We start from the raw sequence: 21,869 nt of genomic DNA, 5'->3' as shown, positions 1-21,869 counted from the left end.
TAAAGATATTTTAAAACATGAGCCAACAATTAATAAATTATTAAATTATCCTTAGTAAATTACTATATTTCCTCCATTCTGGGAAAAAGATTGAATTCTTTTACATCATTGAAAGCAGGTACATACATTTCATTAACATAGTAAGTGGCACTATTGACATGAGGGAAAAGATGTCCCCGTACGTTGGTTGGGTCCTTACAACATCGAGTAAAATGAGTGAATAGAATAGTACTTGATTCAAATCAATGTTTTAAAAAGTATACTTTTTTCCAGCATTTGCTACATACGTGGACATTTAATAGGTGCTAGGTGCAAAAAAAGACACATGACACATTCTTTGTACCATCAAGGAACATACAACCTCTCCGGGAAGAAAAAACACAAAAAGCTAAATAACTCCAGAGAGGTCATTAAGTGCTAAATGAGGGTATTGCTTGTCAGTGCTGGAAGTTCAGGGCAGGGGCAGCAGGCTGCTCAGTGTTGTATAGAAAGAAAATCACCTGCTCGGGTAATGTAATCAACTTTTTATTTTTTCATTTTAATTAATTATTTAATTCATTCATTCATGTTGAAACACTTCTATAGCACATGCTATGTGTCAGGCACTATTCTAAGCACTTTATAAACATTAATTTATTAAATCTTTATCACATACATATGAGGTAGGTTCTGTTAATATCCACATTTTGCAGATGTGGAAACTGAGGCACAGAGCAATTATTCCACCCATAACCTCACAGCTAGTAAGTGAATTGGTCAAACTTGTTTTGTGTGTACAGGTAGTTAACCAACATAAATCTGGGAAAAGACAATTAAATATAATTATAAAAAAAGCAAGCTCTGATAATTAAAAAAATTCATCTATGTTTTAGAAAATCTTGATTAAACATCAGAATGTAGACCATTAGGCACAGAAATTTAAGTTGGTAGAATAAATATTCTGAAGGCAAAGACTGTATTAAGCAGCTAAGCAGACACTTATTCTGCTCTGAGGAAGAGTTGCCTTTTCAATGTTTGTATTTTTCCAGCACAACTTTGTTTTATTTCATTTCATTTTATTTTGGCAGCAGCCCGTGCACACTTTTTAACCTTTTTTTCCCCAAAGAATTACATTTTTCCTCTAGATGTTTCATTTACAAGGATTCTTTTGTCCTTACTCATGTACATTTCCACAGCAGTAAAATTAAAGCAAGGCTGAGACAACTAATCTGTGCCTAGTGATACAAACCAGACACTTAATTATTTTGGATTTCACATTTCCTCCAAGGTTTGTAGACTTAGCCTGTTCCCATTCTGACTTTTACAAATGTCTTGTTACTTTTCTTCCACCAAAGCCCCTTGCTGGGACCAGGTTGGAGCTAACCTGATAACTGGCCTGGCGCCATGCTGGTATCGACTTTCTGATCCACCTTCTGACACACAGTATGCCACTGAGACATGAGAAAGCAGAACAGCTATTCATCAAACTCGGCTCTAGGTCTAGGCACCATAAGGAGTGGAGAGCACTGGGGTGTCAGAAAGACCCAGCTTCTCATCTAGGCTTCCAGTTTTACTCCCATAGTGATTTTGGACAAACTGTCTAAATTCTCTGAGATCTCATCTGTGTCCTCATCTCCAAAATAATAGGAACTAAGTCAGGCACAGAGACTTTGGGCTTATTTTGAGATTAAGATAATGCGTTTGAAATTGCTTTGGAAATCTTAAACGATTACACAGATAGAGATATTATTATTACCACTCAGTAATATAAAATACCTTGGTGAATTCATTGACTTTAGCACTAATGATACTCTGAGGCATTAATAAAAGTAATTCTTCTCCTCTGTCTCTTCCCCGGGCACCTTTCTAACACAAAGTGCTTCAGACATTAGAAAATGTGGCATAATGAAAACTGAGGGTTGGGGGCAGCCTTAATGAAGAATTTAATAATGGCTGATTGATTTAGTGACAGAGGGGAAGCTGCTTGCTCTTGTGCTGCTCAGTGTGATGCCAAGATGCCAGTTTTTCCTTGTCAGGCTAAAAGCAAGGGCTGGAGAGTAGGAAGCAAATGGCCTGTTTGTGATTTAAGTCGCTCTTTGCACTGATTGTAAGCTCTAGTAGGGGATAAGACGTTGTGAGCCCCAGGAGAGAAGCATAGGCTAGGTAGCTCCCCAAAACCTTGTAAGGCCAGAGGCAGAAGAAGCTTCCCTGCTCTTGATCACACTGGTACTAAATAGGAGAATTTTTTTTTTTTTTTTTTTTTACATATTATAGCAGCTTTGACTTCCTTCAAGAGCAGTGGTCTACTAGTCCCAGGTGTACTGGTGTCATTATTTCATCCTCTCCAAGTTGATTTCAGGTTCAGGCTTTACCTAATGCTGCTTTGGGAAGCACAGTCAGGAGCCAAGAGCTCCATTAATGGGCTAGTTTATTGTTTATGGCTTTCTTTCAACATAGAAGGGAAGAATAGCAATGGTAGAGCTACTATAATTGGGGTGAGCTTGTGAAATACTTATTGTAGTGACGTCTAATTTGTAAAATACAACAGTTCGGAAATAGTTTCAAAGAGAATAATGAAAGTAGGATTCCTGAAGACAGAAAATTCATAAAATGCTCCATTTCTTTGGAAGATATTTTGCAGACTTTGGCAAGGTCTCATGTAATAATGTTCTGCTTACGAATAACCTGCTGAGCTGCTAATGGTAGTAATGTGACATGTTTGACAACAGAGGATTGGAGTGTCAAGAGTGGGTTTTTTTGTTTTTTGTGGTACGCGGGCCTCTCGCTGTTGTGGCCTCTTCCGTTGCAGAGCAACAGGCTCCGGACGCAGAGGCTCAGCGTCCGTGGCTCACGGGCCCAGCCGCTCCGCGGCATGTGGGATCTTCCCGGACCGGGGCACAAACCCGTGTCCCCTGCATCGGCAGGTGGACTCTCAACCACTGAGCCACCAGGGAAGCCCTTTTAAAAAAAAAAAAAAATTTATTTATTTTTGGCTGAGTTGGGTCTTCGCTGCTGCATGCGGGCTTTCTCTAGCCGCGGCGAGCGGGGGGCCACTTTTCGCTGCAGTGCGCGGGTTTCTTTATGCGGTGACTTCTCCGCTGCAGAGCACAGGCTCCAGGTACGCGGGCTTCAGCAGTTGTGGCTTGTGGGCTCTAGAGTGCAGGCTCAGTACTTGCGGCGCACGGGCTCAGCCGCTCCGCGGCACGTGGAATCCTCCCAGACCAGGGCTCGAACCCGTGTCCTCCACACCGGCAGGTGGAATCCCAACCACTGCGCCACCAGGGAAGCCCTCAAGAGTGGTTTTGACCTGCCCTTTGAATTCAGTTAGCTAGGATGTTTTTATGTTTCTTTTATTAAACTTATACATTAGTATAATTTATATAAAAATCACTTAATTCTCTTTTTGGAAGAAAGTATTAAATTAAAAAAAACATTGTTAGATTTACCCTTGAAAACTTTGCAAACCTGCTTTTCTCTATTGATGATCCTGGGATTTGCCTTATTTTCTTTCCTTTGGAATAATGATATGTATATAAGTTTCTCTCTTGATTTGACACAGTTTTGGAAAAGCCAAACTTAAAATGTGTTACTTAAAACAAATTGCCTCTTGTTTTCAGCCCTGCTGGTGCCATGGTTTATTCTTCATACATACAGTGCATCATTCTTCCAAAGCCGATTTCAGATTCCACTTTTACTTAAGGCTGTTTGGTATTAATGCTATTTGTCATTCTTGTAGGAAATGTAAGAATGATCATAATGGGGGGAAGTTCTAAACTGGATTGTTCTAATTTTTAATTTTCTTAACTGTGATATTATTATGAACTTCAGAAATTAAAGTGAATACTTTTTTAGAGGGGGTAGCTCTAAATTTTAACCAGAACTAAAGCCTTCCTGCTCCAACTTTCCAGTCTGTGTAGGCTTATAGGCTTCTGTTCACAATACTGTGTTAGGCCATTATGTTTAAAAAGGAGATGAGCCAGCCATGAAGTGACAGATAAAGGTATTCAGTCATTCATATTTCACAGATTTAAAGACAGCTAACAGAGCTCTACAAAAAAATTTATCTCATGTGCTTATGTAGTATTTTGGGATGCCATAGCCTTAGGCCTATAAGTACCCTGTATACTTTCCAGAGATTTAAAAATAATCTCTTGATCCTTGCCTTTCACAGTAGTAATAAGCTATCTAAAGATTACTGTTAATTTTTAAGTAAAATTTACAAGCAAATATTCTTTAGTTCTGATCATACCCTGCCTATGTCTGTGGTTACCATTACAGTAACAAGTGTGCTATGTGTGTATTCCAACCAACATTTACTGAACACATGCTACATACCTAGCATTGTGCAAATGGTTTCACCTGAATCATGTCTTTGACTTCCCTTCCCATACCGCCTCCTCCCACCTTGCCACTGCCAGTGAGATGCAGTGAGATAATCATAGATACTCTCATTTAAGGGAACTAAACCTCAGAATGATAAATCATTGACATGTCCAGGGCCACACAGCTAATGAGGGACAGGAAGAGATTCCGTCTTGAAGTCTTCTGACACCACGCCCGTTGCTTAATTAATGCTGGGACCCTAAAGAGATTCTATTCCAAACTACTGATTTTACAGATGAGGAAATGAGGCCCAGAGAAAGTGAGAAATTGCCTGAGGTTTCACTGTTAATTATTCCTTCCTTTCTGAACTACTACACTTTCTCCATTCGCCTCCAAATGTTTTTAGAAGTCAAAATAGAACTACTCCCTCACATGTGCTCACTGTCTCATGCATCTTCCTGGTGAGCCCATTGCTTCCACTGAATCCCAATGATTTCCACTCCTAATCCACCCCCCTCCCCACACCACCTCTCCCCTGAGGTCAGGATTTCTTTCTCTCGCTTTTCCCAGATACCTCCACCTGAATGTCTGAGCAGAAAAGTAAACTTGAAATGCAGGCTGCTAAAAACGGAAAATTGTTAACATCTTCCATAAATTTACTAATCCCTCTTGAAATGCTGGGATTCCCTCTTAGAGTAATTATCTCATTTTCTTCTCAGCTCAGATTGCATTACCTCATCCACTTCCTTGAACGTAAGATTGGTGTGCTTTTGATTCTGGAATTTTCAATCTTGAGCTCTCTCCTGAGTTTGGAATTTACTTTCTCAGATGTTTACTTGATATATCTTTCTGGGTATACTACATGTTTCTCAAGTACAATGGATACTATTCCAAATTCCACATTTCCAGCCATCCTCAACTGTATCCTCTTTTTGCACTATTGATTTTGATGAAAGATTTTTACCATCTAATCAGACTGAAGCTAGAATCTGTGTGTCATCTTATACTCTTCCCTGAATCTTAGCCCTCACGTTTAATTAAGTATTAAATTTTAAAAAGTTTACCTCTGAAATACTTCTCAAATTTGGCTTCTTTTCTTCTTACTTCCGCTGCCTTCGTTGAGGCAGTGTCTTAATGCACAATTAGTGTCTTTGCACTCTAGTCTAGTTCCATTTTAGAAGAAAGTAAAGAGCATTTATGGAGTTTTTACAGTGTGCCAGGCACTGTGCTAAGTTGCAAGGTAGAAAAAGATAAAGTCTTGACCCCTAAATTTGGATGGCCTATGTAATAACAGACAGGTACATTTTCCCTTTTATTTTCATTGATCTCCCTTTCTTTCTGTCCATCCCACCTTTCCTTTTTGTCTTTTCTTTTCTTTTATCTTTATGATATAAACTCAGTACAATTAAAATCTGTTGACACTTTCAATCATAACTGTTTACGTATAGTGTTGTTTATTGATGAAACTCCTTCAAATCTCATTCTCAAATTTTCCACATGTGAAGATATGAAATGTCAGTACTGCTGAGAGCATTCTTGAGCTATTTAAAAGTACCATGCCTACTTTTTAGGGTTGTTGAAATGAGATTTTATAAACTCATAGCAAGGCCTAGAAGGAAAGGAAAAGGAAACAAATTGTAGTATTTTCAAAAGCATTGGAATTTGTTTTGGTAGAATACATGTTAAATTCTAGTATGTCCCCTGAGTATAGCGAATAAAGTAAACTTCATCTTAAAAGAGGATTTTTAAACAAAATCATTTCCTTAAGATTCCTGATGTAGTTTAAGAGGGAATTTTTAGTATGCGTCACAACTTTCTATAGCTTCTACACGAGTGGTTGTCAGATTTAATGCAGCCCTTTTCTGTTGCCGATAGGTACACACTGGTGGATATCTTGCGCGCCATCTTACTTTCTTTAGAAGCCATGATTGAAGATCCCGAGCTTCAAGTGAATGGATTTGTTTTGATCATAGACTGGAGTAACTTCACCTTCAAGCAAGCCTCTAAACTTACACCAAGCATGCTGCGCTTGGCTATCGAAGGCCTTCAGGTAATGATTTACAAATTACCCAGTTTCTCAGTCTCCCATGTTTGGCTTATCTGTGGTAGAACAACAGAAGATCTTACTTAAGGAATAATAAAAGCACATTTAAAAAACTAGTTTTCAAGCACAAACACTAACTGGACAAAGGATCATAGAAGAAGAGCTAGAAGATGTGGGCCTTTTAATGAATGGAAGCTTGTGACACTTGGCACTAAGCCCTCACTATGTCTATAAGTGCCAGTGATGATCTGGGATTTTTAGCTTGATAATCAGAACAAGCAACATCTTCTGTATTTTACTTATTAGCTATCTAGGCTTTTGTTTGTTTGTTTTTCTTTCCTTTTCTGTTTATAGTTGTTAATTAGCTAAATGTTTGCTTCATTGTTGCATTTAGTTGCCCAACAACTGTTGGAAAGCCAATCAATCAATATGTTTTTTGGTATCTGAGATATGGAATCACTGTTTTGAATTACTTCTTTATACTTAATTGGGGTTTTTTTTGCTCTTTTTTTTTTTTTTAATTATGGAAGAGCCATGATGTGGAGTTGACAGAGGAATGGTGCATCTTCCAATGAATGACATTTAACTGGTTGGGAATTATAAAATGGAAAATCAGTTATTATTTAGTGGCTTGTTATAAACCTAATATCGACGATTTCTTTTTAAGTTTTAAGGTGTCTTTTTTCTGCTCTCTGCTTGGCTTTATGCTACTTTATATATACTATTTATGGAATAAAATTTAAATTCTTAAAAAGATTTGCAAATTAATTCTTAAGTGAGATTACTCAGTATTTATTCTCAGTATGTTCAACATGCTTTTTAGAAGTTTGCAGCAGTTAGTTTTTATAACGTTTATCACTGAAAATATCGCAAAATAACTAATTTTATCGTTGTCATTCATTAGTTCAGGATGTTAGATTTTTCTTTTTTTAAGTAGAACAACCAAAATTATCTAGATCTCTGCTTCACAGTAATTTCTGACTGTGTCTATAGGCACCTAAATTGAAGGATGATGGCCCCCTAAAGAAAGGTCTCTTCTCCAAGCAGCAGGACATCTTAACCAAATTGAATTCACAGTTTGGGTTTTGCCTGGAGTGAATAAGACACACTGATCCTTTTCTCTGATAGGTTTTCCCTGATGCAGGTTTCCTGAGTTGCTCTTGGTGAGTCAGCCTTGCTCCTGCCTTATCTTGAACTACACTTTCTTTTTAACTCCATAGAGACAGTTAATAAGAGTTGGGAGGCCATGGGGAAACACAGTGCTTGGAAATGTGTGTATCATGTAGAATCAGTCCTAATTCTGCCCTCCTGCCATCAGCGTGTAAAGTGTTCCTCAGTCTATAGAGAAAATTGGTCACCACCAACCATATTACTTAACACAGAATGGTAACCTAGCCTTTTATAATCGTGATCCCAATTTAACTGGCATGAGGGGTAGTCTAGGCCTTCAGCATATGAAGAACTGGAGAACTCATATTATTTCCAAAAAATTGAAAAAAACAAACAACTCAAGGATAGACTCAATATCTTGCTGTTTGCTAATTTACACACTTTATGGAGTCATTTAATAGTACTATGATAAGTCCTCGGTGGAGGAAAAAACTGACCACTTGGACACATTTGGGAACTTCCCCATTACCCATGGCTCCCATCAGGACTTTTTAAGTGCTGAGGGTCAGCCCAGCAGGAGCTACAGTCAGATTAAACCTCTGTGCTTGTGTTAGACAGGGAAATGGTCCCCCTCTCTGCAGGGACCTCTGCTGAACTGCCTTATCTCTATTCCCCATCACTGTCCCCATCCCCTTTCCTTGCTCCCAGGACCCAGACTGAGTAAGCAGGGTTGATTCCTCCTGGTTGCCAATTGGGAAGCCACTTAAAAGGAGGGAGATCCTCCTGGGAATAAATTTGACATGTTACTAACTTTTAAACACATTTTTTCTCTAGTTCAAATTAATTTTTAAATGCTCTATATCTATGTCTATATCTGTGTCTATGTCTATATCGATATCTATAAACAATGGTGATTCTGAATAAGAATATAAGATGTGCTAAAAATGTTCCATTGTGACATGTGTGATTTCATATTTACTTTCATACTGAAGTAACGTTTTCTGACTTTTCTAATTAAGACTCTGTTTTATTTTGTACTTACTATGTGAGAAATATTATTGTGTATTGATATGTTTCATGCAGAGCATGAATAAACTGTGTTTTTTGAGATTAGCGTGAAACCGTAAAGTGTTTGAAGTAAAGACACATATGCACAATTTTAGATTGTTAAACACAACTACCGCCATCACTAAGACCACCACCAAAACCACAATAATAAACCCCTTCCAATTAACCCAGTCAGGGAAATTAAGAGGTGAGAATATTTTTAATAACTCAGTGATAATTTGTAGCACGCTATCATTCTGCTATCTATGCTACTTTTATTTAGGCAAACAAAAAAATATCCTAGGGAATTAAACCAAAAGTAAGAAAAGCTACCAGTGGGTCTAGTGCCAAGGAGGAAACATTTAATGATGTGTATTATTAAGGGATGTAACTGTGTTTTGAAGAGGGCCCATCTCTCTTCCTTTATACAGAGGTGACTGTATAACCTCTCTACCTGCATACACCAATCCCCTTTTTCCTCAGGTATTTTGAGTGACCCAGCTAGAGATAGCACCTTATACTTTGGATAAAAACACAGAGACCATTGCTGTAAGATCCACCTGTGATCACAGTGGAAGGCCAATAGAGAGACACTGTTGAAGGATGGAAACGGGCTATAGGGGCAGACAGACCTGGGTTTGGATGGCAGCCCTGCCACATATCAAATATTTGGGCAAATTACTTAACTTGTTTGGATGTCAGTCTATTCATTTATACCAATTTTAAAGTATTACATTAGAAATAATACACCTCACAGGTGATATTAATGATCAAAGTAATTGATGTGGGTAAGCTCATTTTTCAAGTGGCATATTTTCCTGGATGTGTGCTGTTTTTCTCACAATTCAGTGACTACCTAGGCTGTGAAGACTTAAAGATGATTGACTTTGGGAATCTGAAAAATATCGTATTTTGCTTTTAGTGCTCAGATTATAGATACACAGATTCCATTTTTTAAAAATCACTTACTTTGTGGTTAAATAGCATCTAGATATTTTCATGTTAGCTGCCAAATAATATATTTTTTTCTCGTTGGAAGCCAAACAAGAGATTTTTTTTTACCTGGTGAAAATTAGTCTTCGTTTCTTTTGGGAGAAACTCCTGGAACAGTTGGAAAGGTGGTGATTGTGGAGATAGCTTTGGCCTTGAGGGAAGAGCAAGAGTTTGCTAAGGGAATAAGGACAGGAAGAGCATTTGGGGCAGGGGAACTTTGGGGGAGGTGCCTTGAACAGACAGCTATAAAGCATTGAAAGTATGTGATAAATCAGTTTCGATATGGCTAGAGTGAGAAATGAATTGAAACAAATGACCAGAGGTGATCTGGGAAGGGCAGGCTGAGACCTGGCCCTATGGGCTGGAGGAAGGCATGCTGTGTGGTTTGACCTGTGTACTCCAGACATGGGGACATTTGGAACAGGAAAGTGACCTGGTCACTCTTCTTCTTTGGAAGGATCTGTTGGGTAGAAGAATTGACTTGGATCAAAGGAGAGGGCTTAGATATAGAGAACACCCAGACTACCCTAGAGGTACTTATATTGATCCCATTTTGTAGGACAGATAATGAAACTTCAGGGAGTTTAAGATGCTTACCTGAATTTTCTCAGCTGACCTCAAGGCTTTGAGTCCAGGTTGTCTGATTCCAAAGAATGAATGTCTTTCCTGAATCTTGTTTTTTCTGGTTTTCTGTTAATTAGAAAAATGATACAAATTTAAAGGTTTCTTTCCATTTACAGTTATTACAAAATATTGGCTATACTCCTCGTGTTGTACAATACATCCTTGAGCTTATTTTACATCCAATAGTTTGTGCCTCCCATGCACCCTTGTTTCTGTTGTTTCCAGGGCTGTGCCTAAGAAAAAATGGGTAGCCTCAGGTTAAAGTAACTTTCCTCCCCCATGCCAAAAATCCTCACATTTCAGTACAGGTGAAATGTCTTTGTTGGGATAGTACAGTACTAAAATAGTCACAAATGGCTGACCTTGCACTTTTTTGGACACCAAGTGGCAGAACCATTTTCTTCTTCCCAGTGAGTGGTCTCTTTGAGTGACTACCAACCTCCCAGTTCCCTGTGATGAAGGGCAAGGGCAAGGCACTTTTCTGCTAGCCAAAGAGAACTTTTATCCTCACAACCACAAATTGGTAAGCCACTCATTATACCAATCCAAGGCAATTCTGTACGCTTTCTCTTTGCAGAATCTTCAAACATTTTTTTTTAAAGGAAAGGCATAAAAGATTTTTTTACCAACACAATGCGGCTCCTTGATAGATAAGAGGCAACATCAGATATATTTTGTGGAAATAAAGTATTCATTCTTAGCCGGAAGGAAAAGAGAAAGAGAAAATTGTCTTGCACCTTACAAGAATTTAATTGATTAGGGTAGTCATAGTAACAGGAAGCATCTTAGAAAATCAATACAAGATTAAGCGGATGTGACTTGTTGACTCTAAGATATCTGCTGGGGAAGCCAATTAAAACATGAAATGTTTGGAAATACCTAGAACAGCTTAGACTGAATTTATAATGAAGCAGTATGCTTTTAATATTTTTTGGTTTCTGTTGCTCTATTTTAATATTTTTCTTATAAAATTTTACCATCCTTAAAACTCTTTGGTAGTGAAAAACTCAAACTCTCTTATGAATCCAGAATCTCTTATTTGTGATGTTTTTACACATATCCTGACCCTACCTTTGTTGTTTGTTGCCCTTTGGATGTATTTACCTGTTATGCCCCCTTAGCTCTGTTCTGCTGAGTCTCCGTGCTGTTGCTTTCACAATTTCACAGGAATCCCCAAACTCCATCTGCTGAAAAGTACATAATGAAGTCAAGAGGTTGCTTGCTGACAAGGGGTTTGGCTGTAACAAAGAATTGAATAGCTCTTTGAATTGCTACCTACGACTCAGATGTAGGGCCATCACGAAGTACCTAAATCAGTGCCAGATATTGTAAGAGCCCTTAATAAATAGGACTTGTGAAAGAATCAAGAACATGTAATCAGTTCACAGTACTTAGTGCTGGCCCTTTCTTTTGACTCAAGGGTCCAGTGTTACTAGCAGCCACCAATCTGCTAGCTCTGAGAGCTCTGGTCATTCATGTGGAAGGCAGAAAGTGCTGCCAACTACAAATTCTGGCTCTGACTGTTTGGAAGCCCAGTCCTACCTAGGGGATCTTGCCAAAAACAGAGGCTATGCTAATGACTTGGAACATCCCTGTCCAGGGCTAGCGGGTGAGGAGTGCCATTAACTTCAGTCTAGCGTTAGCTTATTCAGTCTTCCCGATCTTACCCACAGCTCCTGCTAGCTTTGAAATTGCACGTGTGTGTGTGCGCGCGCGCGCGCGTGTGTGTGTGTGTGTGTGTGTATGGAGGACAGTTATGGGAGAATATTAAAGAGGAAGTCAATGAGATATTGAGTAAATTGGGCTTTCATAATAAGACGAAAGGACTCTGTTTTGCAACAGTGTTTTTTGCAATGGTTTTTAACCTGCCAATAGTTTTCAGGCTTATAATGCTTCTGACAACAGCAGAAACCTCTTGCATGCAAGCTGCCTTGTAAATTTAAGGCAGCATGATGGTGCATTGATGGTAGAGGTCTGAAACAATACCTGTCTTTTTGAAAATGAACACACGGACTCATTAACTGTATTTATTCAGACAGCCTGGAGGGTGGGAGCATTTATTTCCACATTTTGTATGCACCGTCAGAACCATGTTGAGAAACAGTGACAAGGGCAGTGTATAAAAAAAAAGTGACATTTTGTTCATCACATGCATAGCTGTCTGAACTAAGTGTGCTTCCTTTCAGTTGTTTCTTAACCTAAAACAAAATGAGTGAAAACCCTAAAGCTGCTTGATTTCATGGTATGAGACTGTGGCTTGGCTGCGAGGTTTAGTCCCCAGAAGTAGGACGTTGGAAGTCTTTTTAAAATCTGACTATAGACATGTAAAAGCTATATATAATATTCAGTTCAGCAAGCAGGCTAAGGATTATATAAACTTTGCTAACAGGCCAGGTTAATTCTGCATATATATGTACATATATACACATAAACATAACACATACATGTACCTACATACGTGTGTATGTGCATATATCTCACTATTTTTTCTTGCATTAAAATTGCTGGGTTTTTTTTTTTTTGATTAGCAGCTAAATCCATTTAAAATGTCTAGTTAGAGGAAGTAGTTGTCAACCTTGAAAAAAAAAATAAAGAGATGAGTGCTCTAGACTTACTTAACATACACTTACTGAATTAAAGGAAGGAGTATCAGTAACTATCCATAACATTTAATACCTGTACACTTTCAACCACTGAAAAGGAGACTAGCTATCATTTTTCTTCTAACAGCCAAATAATTTAAGCAACAAAAGGGAAGGAAGGGGCTTCCCTGGTGGCACAGCGGTTGAGAGTCCGCCTGTCGATGCAGGGGACACGGGTTCGTGCCCCGGTCCGGGAAGATCCCACATGCCGCGGAGTGACTGGGCCCGTGAGCCATGGCCGCTGAGCCTGCGCGTCCGGAGCCTGTGCTCCGCAACGGGAGAGGCCACAGCAGTGAGAGGCCCGCGTACCGCAAAAAAAAAAAGGAAGGAAGCAAATAATCTTTCTGTTTGAGTCATTGAGATAATGATAAATGGATAGAAAATAACCACCTATAATGAAAAACTGAACAAACCATACGAGCTATTCTCCATTTCATTTTATTGGCTATGTTAAGACAAGTCCTTAACTGGAGAACAAAAAAGATGAGTAACTGCAAGTTCTCTCTTACTCTTTTTATTATCAATGTAAATGCATCTTGATATATTCTTCTATCCCAGTAGAACTTCATTTTTTTCACTCTCTTCAAATCAAAATGGCAAAATGTGAACATTCATTTATCTTTAAAAAATTAGTTTAGATACAACCTTAAAAAAGAAAGGAATCCTGCTGTTTGCAACAATACGGGTGAACCTTGAGGACATTATGCTAAGTGAAGTAAGCCAGGCACTGAAAGACAAGTACTGCATGATCTCACTTACACGTGGGATCTACAAAGTTAAATTCATAGTAACAGGGAGGAGAATGGTGGTTACCAGGGGTCGGGAGGTTGGGGAAATGGGGAGATGCTGGTCAAAGGGTACAACATTTCAGTTATAAGATGAAAAAATCCTGGAGACCTAATGGACAGAATGGTGACTATAGTTAATAATAAAGTGTTGTATACTTGAAATTTGCTAAGAGAGTAGATCTCAACTGTTTTTACCACACACACACACACATAAAAAAAGGTAATTATGTGAGGTGATAGATATTGCCTGATTGTGGCAATTATTTTACAGTGTGTGTGTATACCAAAATATCATGCTGTCTGTATACCTTAAGTATATCCAATTTTTGTCAATCATGCCTTGATAAAACTGGAAAAAATTAGTTTAAGACCCCAGTGCTATCAGATTTTCCTACAGATGTTGATAAAACTGACATGCTTATCTTTCAAATGTTTAGTCATTTCACCTTCATAAATGTACCCTCCTGGACATCTAAATCAAAATCTTTTGAAATCTCAAATTAAGGTGTCATTTTTGTTTGCTTAAGTTTTAAAATTCTGGTACCATATTGCCAGAATCTTGGAGGTAAGTGATTCTTCTGTCCCATCCATGAGTAGCACTCTTGTTATATTCTCTTAAGATTGATCTGGAAATTAAAATACTCTTTATTCTTCATTTTAACTATTCTGAGGATTTGTTTTTAATGGGCTTCATTTTCTTCATATCAGCAATCGGAGAAGTCACAAAAAACTCATAAGAGGAATGCCTCCTTGTATTAATCCTGGGCTTCTGTTTGATGCACAATTAAAAATAGTGTGTTTCTATGGCTTGAGGTCAACTGCATTTTGAAAGGCCTCAGTCAGTTGGAATTTTAAGATGTGGGGGAGTGTGAGGTAGTTATATAAGGTACTGATAGCTGCTGTAACAAACAAACGAAAATGTGTGCATTTGCTCAACCATCTCACGGTGAAATCAAATAGGGTGCATTGATCAAGGTACGGTGCTTCTCCTAGTTAGTCAGTAACCCATGTCCCTTCCACTTTGTTGCCCTGCCGTTTTCTATGTGTGGTTTCCCAGGTCACTTTGGTCAGTTTCATTGCATTTCCCTATAAGGTGAAAAAGCATGGAAAATCACATATGATACATGTCTATGGGCCAAACCTGAAAACAGTGTACATTGTTTATTTGAACTTGAATTCTGTTGGCTAGAAAACTCAGTCAGGTCGACACCCATAACTATAAAGGAGATGAAGAAATGTAGTCTGTGATTCTAGGAAGAAAAGAAATGGTGAACACCTCGTCCTCTCCTTCACAATGCTGATTCCCTAAAATACCTATGATGACTCTTCTATCAGCTCTTTATAGCATGTTTGCTTATGTTCTCTGAAAGGAAGAGGTGATAATTAGACAGTGTTTCAAGAAAGTTTTATTCCAACCTTTAAGCACAAAGAAATAAATGCAGTTTTCCTGCAATCCATTCTGTGTACTTACTGCAATCTCTGTACCCGACTGGCTTTGCGTAGGTAGGGGTGCTGGCCATTTCTATGTATGTGGGTCCCTATAGCTATATCCCCATAACAAAGGTAACACAGCTGCGATTCAGTCAGTTCAGCGCTCCTAAGATCCCGATTTTAAAAGGAGAAAAATAGTAAATCATTCTTCTAGCGTCTTAAGACTACATGTAAGACAGCTATAGTGATATTTTTGTTGCTTTACCTTGAAAGTTAGAAATCCTCTGAATTGGGGATTTAATTTTCATAAAATGAGAATATGACTTTTTAAAAAATTCAAGATTACCTACCTTGAGAAACTCCCCCAGAAAGAATACTAGCTGCTGAAACACTGAAAGGATTTCACTGTAGAGTCTTGTTGCATAGGCTTAAAGACTGAAATCAATGTCAAATTTTAGGATGCAGAGTCCACCAGCTTTCACCATTTTGTCAATATCTATCCAGTGCTTTAAAAACCAGTTGAAGTTTTACTTATTGTTTAGTCATCTAGAGAAAACATGCAAAAAGTCAATATAATTTTAGTACATAAATTAATAAAGTAAAAGTTATACTATCAGTACCTAGTTTTTCAATCATGTTGTGTACCATAAGGAATCTACTTTCCTCTTGAAGGTATTCTAGGAACTCTTTATTTCCTGTTATGACTTTTTCCTCTTGTTTATTAGGTCTGTATTAGAGCTGTCATTCTAGAAGACTTTCAAATTTCATTCTTGTGTAATATTTGCTGTGTCTTAGATTTCCTTTCCTCAAGTCCTTGAATTCTTTGCTCTCTTTTTTGTTTTGTTTACATATATATATATATATATATTTTTTTTCCACCTGAAGGAGTATGAGGGAGGTAAAGTTGCAGAGCACTTGCATTCTCTAAAGTGTGTTTATTTTTTCACATCGGTTAATAGTTTTGTCTAGATATATAGATTCAAAATAATTTCCCTCAAGTACTTTGAAATCATTATTTTATAGTTGTCAGGCATCCATTATTTCTGATAAGAAGCCTGGATTCAGACAAATTTTTGATACTTTGTAGGTACCTGTAAAAGATTTTAGGATCTTTTTTCCATCTTTGGCATTTACAAGCATGCATTTGGGAACAGATCTTCTTGTGTCTACCACACCTTAATGAATCCTTCAGATAGAAACAGAAACATTTTTGTTATTCTTTCCTTTCAATTTTTCTCTGATCCCTTTTCTGGTATTACTATTGCGTGGACATTGTATCTGTGGTCTTAATCCTCTGTGTATCATAATGTTTCTGGATCACATGTTTTTTAATTAAACTTTTCATTTTTATATTAATGCAGATTCACATGCAGTTGTAAGAAATAGTGCAGAGAGATCTCATATATGTTTTCCTCAATGGTAACATCTTGCAAAAGTATTGTGCAATCTCACAACCAGGATATTAACATCGATATAATAGGGATGAAAGTCCTGGCTGCATACTCAGTCTTCTCTTACATGACCCCGGTGGGAGCTGGGATACCTCACCACAGCTTGATGAGGGTGCTTTCATCCTTTGCTGGTGTGGGTGGGAGTGAGGTCACATTATTTTGTTTTTGTTTTTTTCTTTTCCTCTAGTGCTTGGCTGGAGTAGAGTAGTTATTGCCTAAAAATTTTGCGTGTTGCTAGTAGGCGTCTTTCCTGGTCCTTTGGCCCGTGAGAGCAAGCTTTAGTTAGGGCTTTTTTGTCTGTGCCTGTTTCCAGTTGCCAGTTTCCTGAGCTATAAATCTGGGATATCTGAGGCAAAATCAAGCCCGGGGAATGTGCTAGTATTTCATTCTTTGGGTCCCAAAGTCTCTAGCTGGTTTGCCTTTTTCTTTTCACCATTTATAGTCTTCTTATGTTTGTTTTATGGTTACTGCCCAGGTTTTTTAGTTATATTTAATGAGAAGAATAGGGAAAAGTATGATTTGAATATTCTGTCTTTCTGGAAGTGGAAGTTAGAACCACATGTATTTTTCATCTTCTAAAATTTTATCAAATATCTGATTTAATAAAGTTACTTTGCCTCATTTAGTTTTCAGTGTTGTAAATTTATTATAGTTTGTACCGTTTACTGTCATTTAAATTTGTGGAAGGAGGTGAGGAAAGTGTGCTTATTCAGTCAGCCTTATTGACTTGGAAGCTCCTTAACTCCTTAAAGCAACCATTTTCTTTTCTTTTTCTTTCTTTTTTTTTTTGTGGTACGCGGGCCTCTCACTGTTGTGGCCTCTCCCGTTGCGGAGCACAGGCTCCGGACGCACAGGCTCAGCGGCCATGGCTCACGGGCCCAGCCGCTCCGCGGCATGTGGGATCTTCCCGGACCGGGGCACGAACCTGTGTCCCCTGCATCGGCAGGCGGACTCTCAACCACTGTGCCACCAGGGAAGCCCAAAGCAACCATTTTCTAGTTTAGGACCACAAGACAATAGAAATGAAGGTCATGAGCCATCATTTTTATCTATAGATAATGATCTAAGGGAGAAATTCTTCTTCTTCTATGTAGTAATAGCTTTTATTATTATGTTCTTTAAATCCCCAGAGATATTTTTCTAGGATTAAATATGGAGTAAATTTATTTCCAAAAACCCAAAAATATTCCAAGAGATATACCCATAATTATTTGCAAATTATTATGAACTAAGGCATTAAAGCTTAGAAAACCAGGTTTATTTTCAAGTAAGATGAAATTCAGGCAGATAGGCAATTTTATCACTTGGTTTTAAAAAGAAAACCTCCAAAAGATGCTACCAGTCAGAGCATTGTCTCTCCTAAGATGGCTAAGAAAAGCACATTCTACCCCACGCAAGACCACGATGGGCCACAACAGAACTGGTAAACAAGCTACATTTAGTGGTGTTTGAGGCCTACTGTCTCAACAGGGGGTAGATAATCAGCATCATAATGGGTTACTACTATATGCTAAACTTAGAGCTATAATTTAGTCAGTGAGAGGAGGGTAAACGCACTCTGCTGTAAATCATAACAGGCTGTTTTCTAGTTTCATAGATATTTGGGTCTGGAAAGTGCCTTAACTCAGAAAAGAGCTAATGTGACCTCAATGCTGCATAGAAACCATCAAAGTAGGCTTAGGCTGAATTGAAATCAGCCTAAGTGCAGGTGATTGAGTAAGGTGCAGCCTTAAGCAGCACCACGGAGAGCTCCCAGAAATTCCATTGCTGCGGTTTGTCTTTTCCACTTTGCAGTTCTGGTTTTCTCTTGTCATCACTGCCCTTAAAGTTAGCCCCTCTACCTCTTAGAATAGTCACAGTACTCACAGAAGTGGAGGTTTCCTTCATTTTTCCCTGAGTCTCATACTTTCTATGTTTGGGTCAAGGCTACATTTTTCACGTCGTCCAAGGTTTTCCTTTTAAGGCTTTCCCTTTATTATTTAGCTCCTGTTTTTTTGGAATTGTTTACTGGAAACTCATGTATCAGCATTGGAATTAGAACTATCGCCTCTCTTTCCTCTATTCTTGGAATCTTCCCATAAGTTATTTATGTCCTAATTTTAAAAACACAAAAACATTCCTAAGTTGGATATAGGGTAAGAGAAATGACTCTGTGATTTGTGTTTCATCATAAGGCCATGTAAGGAAGAAAGGGATTGTCTTCTTTCACCCACGAAAACTGCTAGGAAAGTCATGGTTTGATTATGTGCTGTCTTCATAAAGAGGTATTTGGACAAAAATTATATAGGATATAGTTGAAAGCAGAATTGTCTCTCCCCTGACAGGTGCTAGAATAGGTCAGACTTTAGAAGCAAGCATTCCTGGGCTTAAGTCTTGTCTCAGCCACATCCAGATTTCAACTTTAGATAGACTACTTAACTGATCGCGGTCATTGTTACCACATATAAAATGGGAGTGATACCTTCCACCTGGTGTTATTTTGAGGATTAAACAAGATAACATATATGAAAGAGATTGGCATGATACCTAGTCAGAGAAGTCACTTGGTTACAGTCAGTCCTGACCATGCACTTCTTCCCTGCCCCATGCTGGAGAAGATAATATAAATAAACTATGTAACAAGAAGATTATGTCTTTAGAACAAAATACAGTGGTTATATAATATAATTAATCAACCTAACTTGGCAGATCATGCAAAACTCACCAACTAAAATTAGGTGGGAAGAAAGTCTCCCACCCCCTTTTTCTGAAAATAATGCATCTTTTAAGAAATTAAGTGGGTAATTTTCTCTTTGAAGTTTATAGTCACTATATTTGTTCTTCCAAGTTGTAAGATAATGGTTAAATGTGATAATAAAAAGTATTGTGATTTATAACATGTGGAACTCGTTGGTTTGTTCTTAGGACTTTGGGGATTTTCACTCTTGGGAATATCACAAATATTTTCTGTTGAAATACATGAAGAGACTTGTATTTACATGATTAATATACATATCTCTCCTCACTGTTTTCAATTAGATGAAGACTTCCTCAATGGCAAGATAACAGTTCCGCTAAATAACTCACCAGTTGGCTGGCAAGGAGGATCATATCATTGGTCCTGGGTGGACTAAAAGCATGTTATAGACCTGCAATTCTTAAAACTTTCATAGTGATGAAATAGGGTGGGATACTCATGGGAGAACATACACTGGAGAGTGCAATATCTAAGACATGTGAAAGCTGCAGGGGAATTAGTAATCAAAAGGACTATGGTAAAGAAACTCGGTCAAAGGATTTCCTGAACAATGGGGATGACAGGATTCAGAAATACTGCTGGCTAGGTGATGGCATTTAAACACCAGAAGTATGTTGGGTGCAGTTATTATAATGAGTGGCAAGGTTGGAGTGGCAATCGTAAGGGCCTGGCCCTAAGGGAGCTGTGGGTATGGTTATTAAGCATGGTGTTCCTATGGGAAAGAAAGATAGGAAGACAATAAATGTTGCTTAAAATATTAAACGAGAAAAAAGAGAAAAGGAATGAAGGCAGCTATCCGAATATAAAGTTAGAATATTATGCCTAGTTTTCTGACCTGAGATAGTTCTCAGACTCAGAATCCATGAGCTGAAGGAGAATATAGATCCTTGGGAGGAAGAACCCTGCAGCACCAAGATGTTTCTATGATGGATGATCTTTCAACTGCTAGGAGTAATGTTTGCAAAGAGTTTGTGATAATATGGGCAATGATTATTAATAATCGTAAGTGTGTGTGATAGAAATGAATTATGAAAATATGATCACATTTATGTTAATAATATGTTAAACAAAGAGGAGAATAAAATGCATTGGAATGTAAGCAATGACTATATGAGAGTGGTAGGACTGTGGAGAAATTTTCCTTTTCCTACTTTCTGCATTTTACACATTTTACCATTGGGAACATAGTATTTTTATCATAAAAATTTTATTTCAAGTAGTCATGATATACAGTAGAAAATAAAGCAAATTATTTAACAAATAAGTATACAATGTGCCATGTTAAAAAGGTTAGCTCCTATTTTAAAGTGATATTAACATAGTCTGATGAGAAAATTAATAGAATCAGGCAGCTGCAGCTGCTCATCTTAAGAAAATTATGCAGTGCTAACTCATATAGCTGTGACGGGTCACATTTGGGAACCACAAAGGAAATTTACAGCAAGACCTAGGAAAACAGAGTCAGTGGAAATGTAAATATGCTTCAGAGTTAAAGATCAGACATGCTTAAAAAAGCATGTTTTATGAAGCTACCAGGCTGATATATAAACCAAAATATTATGCTAATATACCTGATATGAACTAACCAGTGTTTGGTAGGAGGAAAGAAGGAAGTTGAATTTTTAAACAGCCATCAATAAGCCCCATTTTAAAACATTTTTATGCAAATCTGAATAAGATAGCCATCGATGAATTAAGTAAAAGACAAAAAGTGGACATAAATTACACCTTATAAGGACAATCATGCTTTTAAACAGTACATCTTATTTCTGCCTACCAGTCATATCCTTATATTATTAAAATTGGTTCTATAAATGGCAAAATAAATTTTTACAGACAGAAATTGTTTAATAGTTCAGAAGAGGGAGTTGTGGTGTGTGGACTAAAATGCTATAAATGTTTTATGTAAGAGTTAAAGATTGAGCATATCTTCAAGGATGACATGATTTGGTATATAGAGATGCATAGGGAGGGAAACAGTGCAGCTAAGTATAGAGTGAAAATTCATACATTGCATTTTGGATATGTTATAAGTCTAGGCAGTCTCATGTGACGAGTTGATGTAAGGTAGGCAAGAAAGATACACTGGAGAAATCTGATAGGTTGGGGTCAAAGTGGGATGGACTTTGAATTTAAACTGCATTTTATGAAGACTGGAGAATCAATGAGTATTTTAAGTGAGAAAACAAATCATGGAAAATGGCCAACTGAAAAACTAATGTGATATAATTCATTTGTTCATGACTTCAGCCCACCAATATCTATGGAGTGGGATAATCTTAAAGAAAGAAGTTGGAAAAGTGGGAATTTAGGAGACAATTTTATAGCAATCCAGCCCAGAGATGCTGAATGTCTGCATTAGTTCAGGCCAAGTGATATGAAAAAGAAGGGGAGGGTACTTTTTGTCTGTGTCCTTTCTGATTCTTATTTTTTCCCTATCCTCCTTTAAATCTTTGTTACCTCTCACCTTTGTTATCTCCAAAGATAAATCAGTGGCCCTGCCTCCAACTGGACCCTGTCCAGTTCCTCCTCAACATGGACGTGGTAATCACAGTTGTCTTTCTAAAACATGATCTAGTCACCAGATACTCTCCCCCAGCCCATGTCTTTGCTCACATTGGTCTCTTTGAACAGACGAGAAGTAAGGGTTCTGGCATGCTCCATAGACCCAGAGCTTGTCAGGCTTACCTTAAATGAAAC

At 37.9% G+C, this 21,869-nt stretch overlaps 1 protein-coding gene across 2 annotated transcripts in view; it reads left to right on the top strand.

Moving 5' to 3' along the window:
* The window catches only part of CLVS2 (clavesin 2), an 82,093-nt gene that overhangs the window by 5,845 nt on the left and 54,379 nt on the right, over window positions 1–21,869 (top strand). For both annotated transcript variants that reach the window (XM_012536426.3, XM_004263863.3), the window contains exon 2: window positions 6,178–6,352. In XM_012536426.3, the coding sequence (XP_012391880.1) occupies window positions 6,178–6,352 (175 nt within the window). The remainder of the gene's footprint in view (window positions 1–6,177; window positions 6,353–21,869) is intronic.

Source organism: Orcinus orca, chromosome 12 (assembly GCF_937001465.1).
Source record: "Orcinus orca chromosome 12, mOrcOrc1.1, whole genome shotgun sequence".
Classification (NCBI taxonomy): Eukaryota; Metazoa; Chordata; class Mammalia; order Artiodactyla; family Delphinidae; genus Orcinus; species Orcinus orca.
This window is presented reverse-complemented; position numbering and strand designations above follow the sequence as displayed.